General features: G+C 45.5%; 1 protein-coding gene across 1 annotated transcript in view; it reads right to left on the reverse strand.

Annotated features, from left to right (window-relative positions):
- LOC106937554 (zinc finger protein OZF-like) overlaps positions 1 to 6,872 on the reverse strand; it is a 15,365-nt gene extending 8,493 nt beyond the window's left edge. Inside the window, exons 1-2 of the mRNA XM_015019114.1 lie at positions 6,751 to 6,872; positions 6,516 to 6,643 (exon numbers count right to left, since the gene is read on the reverse strand). Coding sequence (XP_014874600.1) covers positions 6,516 to 6,643; positions 6,751 to 6,872 — 250 coding nt within the window. The remainder of the gene's footprint in view (positions 1 to 6,515; positions 6,644 to 6,750) is intronic.
- Between the last annotated feature and the right edge of the window lie 937 nt (positions 6,873 to 7,809).

Consider the following 7,809-nt stretch of genomic DNA (forward strand, 5'->3'; position numbering starts at 1 on the left):
TCAATGCGCTCCGTTTCAAATTAAGGCTTAATAACATTACTCATCACTGTTTTGGCTGGAGGAGCCAGGCAATTTGTGACGGTGCGGCGAGAGGTTGGAGAAGGAGTTAGCAGCAGTGGTTAGCCACTCTAACCCAAAACAGCAGGACGCACTTTTGAAGTATTCCACACTTTCGATTTATTTAACTTCGTCCACGTAAAGCCAGATCTCCACGGTACTAAGCATTATATTTCCATACATGAGAAAAGTAACGTTAGTTTACCGCTCAGCACCTCATCATCACCTGTTTTCTTCTACAACAAAATGGAAGGCTAGTTCTTCTTCTGTACAATAGTACAACAACAAAGGGAGTAGGCGCCCCCTTGTGGTGATACCTACTCATCTCTAGGAACCAAACAGCATAATGACTGTTACATATGCCCCCCAGGTAAACAAAGGCTGTCCTCAGCCGCACACGACTATAGGCACCAGTACAGAATATACCAAAGCAATACATAGCCATGAAACTGTAGTTACACATGGGGCAGGTATCAAATCACACCTGTATACATATCTGTGGATAATGGTAACACACAGTCAGCTCAGGTTCCAAAATGCAAACATACAATTAGTGTGAAACTCATTTTTTGTTTTATGAACACAACCCCTCTAAAGAACAATTAAGGGACAAACAAAATTCTTCCTATGCAACTATGGGTGACAACAAAATTACTGTCATCCAAAATCATCAGAATTCTTTTTTGATTTTGTTTTGTAACTAAAAAAATTTCAACATAACACATTTAACTGAAAATTACATGCACTCATTAACCTGAACAAATATAACCTTACATATTGCTAAGCCTGTCAGTATGGTAGATATTTGTCCATTTGTGGTCTGACCAACCAGTCGTTATCCTGGGATGACGCCGGGCTCTCAGATTGTAACGTCCAGCACAATCTGAAGCGTGGTCAAACTCGGTCTCATCAGCGTTGGTCTCATCGACCCCATGAGGCGTCTGTGAGTGGCGAACGTCATGTGGTACATCACAAAACACATCACCTGGAGGGAAATCATGGATGGCATCAGTCTGAGGGGAACCGTCCTCAAGATCATCGTCCATGTGATCCACCTGTGCAGCCGCACCGGCAGTCTTTTTGCAGCTGGCAGAGTCCCAAGTATGGAAAGGCTGCATGTTCACAACATGGAAAACTCCAGCATCGGCTCCAGTTTCAACATCAATCAGTCTGTAGTTCACATCGCTAAGTTTCTGACTGACACGGTAGGGTCCTTTGAACAGCGGTGCCAGTTTAGCCGTAAAATTAGCCAAAGCATCTGATCTTGGGTGAGACTTCACTCGGACCAGATCACCAATCCCAAAGGCGGCGTCTCAAGTCATAGTAGTGTTTCTGTCTTTTGTGGCTGAGGTCCAGCGCAGCCCTGAGGGTGGCTCTCAGAGTCTCTGGATACTGCACATCCGGGTCATCCACTCCATCACAGCTTGGTTGAGTGATTAGATCGAGAGGCGTGTCCAGCTCACGACCATACAACATCATGGATGGACTAAGACCTGTGCTGTCATGCGGAGCTGTGCGAAGTGCAAAACAGATTTGTGGTAAAAACCTGTCCCATGCGGTGTGTTTGTCACTCACATAGGCACGGATAGCTGTTTTAAGTGTCCTGTTCACACGCTCTGTCGCGTTTGTTTGCGGGTGATAAGCTGTAGTAAGCCTATGTGTTGAGCCTAGAGCTGACACAGTGTGTTCAAACAACTCACTAACAAAGGGAGAGCCCCTGTCTGAAATGAGATAGGTGGGGCTGCCATGTCTAGCAAATATTTCACTTAAGAACTTGCTAGCTGCAACCTGAGCTGTGGCCTCTCTAACTGCACACACCTCAATCCACTTCGAAAAATAGTCCACAAAGACCAGCAAATAAGAATTCCCTGATTGAGTACGGGGCAAGGGACCCACACAGTCCACTCCTGTGTATTCCCAGGGATTTTGGGGCACAATAGGGACCATGAGATCAGCTTGTTTCTGTTGACTTGGTTTTGTGAGTTGGAAGACCGAGCAAGAGGTGACATAATGTTTGACATCACCTGCCATGCCAGGCCAAAAGAACCTGTGTCGTAGTCTCATCAGTGTTTTGGAAACACCGAGATGGCCAGCAGTGGGGTGGTCATGGTAATAGCTCAGCAGGGTTCCACGAAGAGATGTTGGGGCAAAAAGCTTGAGTTCTTTTAACGGGTACAAACTGCACACAGTCTTTTGGTCCCTGTAATACAGCAAACTGTCATAGACAGTATATTGTTCTTGGAATTTACTGTCCATCGGAACTGATGAGTCTGATTCAATGTCTCTGAGGAGCTGACCCGTCACAGGGTCATCCATTTGCAGCTGCCTCATGTGCGAACGATTCGACAATAACACTGGGGGCAGGGAACGGAGGTCCAAACTGCCTATAACAGCGTGTTCTGGAAGGATATCAGTGGGCTTGTCATTTTGGTTAGGCAGGGGATTCCTGGAAAGAGCATCAGGAACTGCATTGTGTTGTCCTGGCTTGTGGACAATTGAAAAGTCAAAGTCTTGTAGTCTCAAAGACCACCTAGCCAGCCGGCCAGAGGGGTTTGGACGGGACATGAGCCACCTAAGGCTGTTGTGGTCTGTGAAAACAGTCACGCGAAGGCCCTCAACATATGGTCTGAAGTGTTCCAGAGCCCAAATGACGGCCAAACATTCCTTTTCAGGGGTTGAGTATGGTTTTTCAGCCTTGTGTAGAGAACGACTTGCATAGGACACGACAATGTCTCGGCCCTCTTCATCTTTTTGCATTAAAGCAGCGCCCAATCCTACATCACAGGCATCAACATGAACGTAGAAGGGTCTAGCAAAGTCTGGAAATCTTAACACTGGGGCTGACGTGATTCGGTCTTTTAAAACATTCATGGCTTGCTGACAATTGTCATCCCAGTGAAAAACAGCCTCTTTCTGTGTGAGCTTGTGGAGTGGGTCAGCATGCCGTGCATAATCTTGGACAAAGCGCCGATAGTAGCCAGTGAGTCCCAGAAACTGCCTGACCTGTTTCACTGTGGATGGTGACGGAAAATCAATGACAGCTTTGATTTTATCATGGTCAGGTTTTATGCCTTCAGGTGTGATGCGATAACCCAAAAATGTGAACTCACTCAAACAGAACTGACATTTTTTCAGTTTTAAAGTGAGGCCAGCTGCTTCAAGTCTGTCCAGGACCTCCTCCAAATCTTTCAAGTGCTGCTCGAATGTGGGGGATGCCACCACGATGTCATCAAGGTACACAGCACATGTTTTGTAGATCAGGCCCGCCAACACAGAATTCATGAGCCTTTGAAATGTTGCTGGTGCATTGCATAATCCGAACGGCAGCACACGGAACTGGTAGAGGCCACAGTGAGACACAAAAGCCGTTTTTGGTCGGGATTCCTCTGAAACGGCAACTTGCCAATATCCTCGAGCCAAATCCAGGGTTGAGATGTACTTTCCTCTTGCCAGAAAGTCGAGGGATTCGTCAATTCGTGGTAATGGATAGGAGTCTTTTTGTGAGACTTGGTTTAAACCCCTATAGTCCACGCAGTATCTGGGATCAGAACCAGGTCTATTCACAATCACCACCGGAGCAGCCCATGGGCTGGTAGAGGGTTCGATTATGTTGTCCTCCAGCATTTGTCGCACTTGATCCTCAATCAAACGCTTTTTGGTTGGTGAAGAGCGATAGGGGGGAAGATTTATGGGCTTGGCGGTTCCGGTATCGATCATATGTTCCGCCATTGCAGTGTGTCCAAGATGCCCATCGAAAGTGGAGCTGTGGTGGGAAAGAAGATCGTACAGATCTGATTTTTGCGTTTCCTCCAGGCTCGCCTCAGCCACTTTTGACTCAATGGTGTCTGACAAAATGTTCAGTGACATAACAGTCTGTTCAACAGGGAAAAGTTCAAGACTGTGGTTCTCATTTTCATCCAAGCCAGGATAGGGACTGTCATCAATAAAAACTGTCCTTGTTGGTATATGGATGGTTACTGAGGCTCTCATCATAAAATCCATCCCTAATATGAAAGGAGAAGACAGGTGATGGATGATGGCAAAGCGTTGATAAAAGCGCTTGTTCATGAAACCGATACTCAGCCAAGTCACACCATCCGGAAGGCAGGGAGCATTCTCCGCTAGGCTCACTGGTGGCCCCTGCCACTGATGTATTTTTTGTGGACCAATCCTATTAACTTTAATGAGATCTGCACGTACAGCCGAAAGTGAAGCGCCTGTGTCCAGAGTCGCCTCAATGCAGGTTCCATTAAAGTTCAGCTTAGTCTTAAATGGAGTGTTCCAGGTAGCGGTAGAATCATTGTCCTCCACATGACCAAGAATGTGGAATTCATTTGTAGGAAGGTGAGGCTCAGTTAACGTCTGGAGGGAGGATTGCCTCGACGAAATATCCTCCCCCCCTTGAAGTTTCCCGATGGCCTTTGGGGTGCCACATCTACGGGTGGCCTGAAGCTTCTATTGTCCGTTTCAGCTTCAGGTATGGCCAAAGAAGTAGTGGGAGTGAGATCATTATGGGACCGAGCCGACACAACCTTGTCCTGATTACAAGCAGGACACGTTTTTGACGTATATCCAGGACTTGAGCACTTATAACAGCGTAGCTCAGCCCCCTGCTGCTTCCAGTGTCTCTGCTGAAGATTCTGGTAGCTATCAGGTCCCAGCACAGCATGTAATTCATGAGCCCTGAGCAGCAACTCCATCACAGAAGACACAGGCGAGCCATACAGCGCCACCCTGTACTTTTCAAGTGAATGTTTACATATTAGTTGAATACGCTCTTTTTCCGGTGGCGGGCAACTTAGCTTATTAAACTCACTCAACATATGAGCTACAAATGTTGGGAGTGGTTCATCAACTGACTGGACACGGTCTAGTATGCCTCTGAGAATTCTTTCTTGGTTGTCAGTGGGCAGAAAGACTGTTCTGAAAAGTTGGCAGAAATGTACCCATGAGCTAATGTGTGAGCTAAGGGCTTTAAACCACTTACTAGGCTCTTTTCTTAGAAAATGGGGCAACTCATTTAGAATCTGGACATCAGTTAAATTCAGAGTGGACTTGTATGCTGACACAGCTTGTAACCAGTCCTCTGCCTGCACTTCACCATCCCCAGCAAATACTGGTGGTTCCAGCTTGGCGTGATGTAGTGCAGCAGCAATCACTCTTGTGGTGTTGGTTAGCTCAGCTGAATGAGTCTGTAGAAAAGAGCTGTGCAGGTCCCTCTGAGTTCCAGGATAAAGGTGTGGGATATTCACAGGAGGCACATATGGTGTTGAGGTGGCCACAGGAGCTGCAGGAGACTGTTGTGCAGAAGGTCCCCCAGACTCACAGGAATTAACCCTGTCTAGATGATTCAGCATTTTTTGTTGCAGGGACAATGTGTTTTGAAGGACATCCCTCAGCTGCTGGACGTCATCCTTTAATTCTTGTACTTGCTGACAGAGGTCTGGAGCCCTCTGATGTGGCGGAACAGATTGAAGAGAGTCAATATCCATGTCAGAGTCAAAAACAGAAAAATCTGGTTCAGATGCCATTTTGTTTTGTTCAACCTTTACGGTAGTGTCCAAATTAAATGCCTTAGGATTATGAAAAAAAAAACGTTTGTTTTCTTTAATGTTCAGTTTGTTTTGCTTTTATTTTTATATCAGCAGTAGGGCTCGTAGGCGAGCAAATGTCCAAATATAAAATATGAAATCTCCTCAGGCAGATTATCGAATAAGCTTACAGAGGTGTGTTGCTTTCCGCTGCCACAGCTGCGGTATTTGTACAGCACAGTCCGTGTCCTTCCGCAGTTCAACAAGTGGAAATCCACAATATAGTCCGCATGACTGAGCTCCACTGAAAAAAAAATAGCCCCCAAAACTCACCAAGCTCTTCAGCAATCGTGAGTGAATTTAGTTAATATTTGGAGGTCTGGTCATTTAAATCTTCCACTTCAGCAGACTTTCAGGAATTAAATCCAACCGGGACAGCTCATCACGACGTCCAGCGAGGTGCAGGCAATAAATGGCTCCAGCAACCTTTAACACTGATCACGACGTACTCCGCTCAGAAACTGTATCCACCTCGCGGAACAGACGTCCACAAAGAACTTGAAAACAATCACCTCTAATCCGAAGCTGAATCGGTATCCAGGAGGGAAAGGTCCAAAATATGTTCGGGCGCCAATTTGTGACGGTGCGGCGAGAGGTTGGAGAAGGAGTTAGCAGCAGTGGTTAGCCACTCTAACCCAAAACAGCAGGACGCACTTTTGAAGTATTCCACACTTTCNTCGGAGCTTTAGAACCAGAATCAGGTTTAATGATTTTATCAAGATGTTTTTGTTTCTGACAGAAGTTTCCACAAGGCGGGAATGTTTTCCTGACTGGTTTATTATCAGTTTTACTCATAAACTCCAGAAATAAAGACCCTGAGCTGCAAACTGTCCCTGCTCCGTCCACCGGTACCGCTCGGCTCCGAACCTGCTCGCTGTAAGCTCGGTTCGGGGTCTCCAGGTGAGGTCCAGCAGTCTCCGCTGCCGGTCGATCTCCTCCTCGTACTGGACGATGGTTTTTTCCAGCTGGGTGAAGATTTCTTCAGCAGCAGCAGTTAGTCTCTCTCTGATAAACTCTCTCAGAGGCTCAACGGAACACATTGTTGCTGCGCAGACTCACAACACACCTGGACAAGCTCTGGGAAACGGCTAACCATGCTAACCGGAAGTTAGTGACACTGCTACTTCCTGCTCCGGTTAGAAACAGCGCCCCCACCGCCCAGTGCTGGAGAATAGCCCAGAAATCTGACGCAGAACCAGTTTCGTCTTCGTCTTCTTCATCCATATTTTTAGCTTATAGCCAACTATGATGTATTTATAATTTATGCTGCTAAGCTTTATATTCATTTTGGGTTTTTTGTTCTTTGTAACTCTGTAGCATGAACAGAGAATGTACACTGACTTTTACAGGGCCTATTTTCGTAATAAAAGCAAAAAATAACGTCTTCTTCTTCAGGTTGGCTGAATATTGCTACTCCATGTTTGGTTCTGGTTCTGGATTCAGAGCATACCAGAACCAGAAGACCCATGTGGTCTGGAAGTTATTACAGCAATTCTTTAACGTATTGTCTTATTTTATATGCAAATATCCATCAGTTATAGCAGAAATATTAAAGTGATAGAAAACCTGATGCAGTTTCTTCCTCAGTGAGATTCTGACACTGGGAGCAGCTTACTGGTTTCTCAGTCAGAAGCTGGTTACAAACTGAGGCAGCAGGTGTCAGTCAGTCATGGTGGATCTGAACTTTGACCTCAATATGAGAAACTTCAGCCTGACAGGAGGAACCACAGAGCTCTGTTAGGTTAAAGCTCATCTTGTGAAGTTGGGATGTTTTTCCTCCAACAGGATCCAGAGGAATCACCTCAGATGTTGGACTGGATTTTATTTCAATGTCATCTGTGAATGTTGCTCCTCATTTTCAACAGCAGAGCTATAAAGGTTGATAAAGCTCATCATTTTGGAGAAAGTCTCATCAACGTCAATATTTCCACTAAATAAGAGACGAGAATAAATATCATGTTTGATGGAGGAAAAGCCAGTAAAGCTCCTCTTAGGCTCTGAGCTCAAAGCAAGATGCCAGAGAACACCAAACTATTTTTAGAAAATATTAGACAATGAATAAAATTTCATATAATTATCACGGTAGTAGCCATTTGTCAGTTAAAGAATAAATGAAATATATTTGTCCTCTTTGATGTTTGTGAAGTAAACTCAGACGAAC

Source organism: Poecilia latipinna, unplaced genomic scaffold (assembly GCF_001443285.1).
Source record: "Poecilia latipinna isolate Pla-1442-1.1 unplaced genomic scaffold, P_latipinna-1.0 Scaffold2377, whole genome shotgun sequence".
NCBI classification, from domain to species: Eukaryota; Metazoa; Chordata; class Actinopteri; order Cyprinodontiformes; family Poeciliidae; genus Poecilia; species Poecilia latipinna.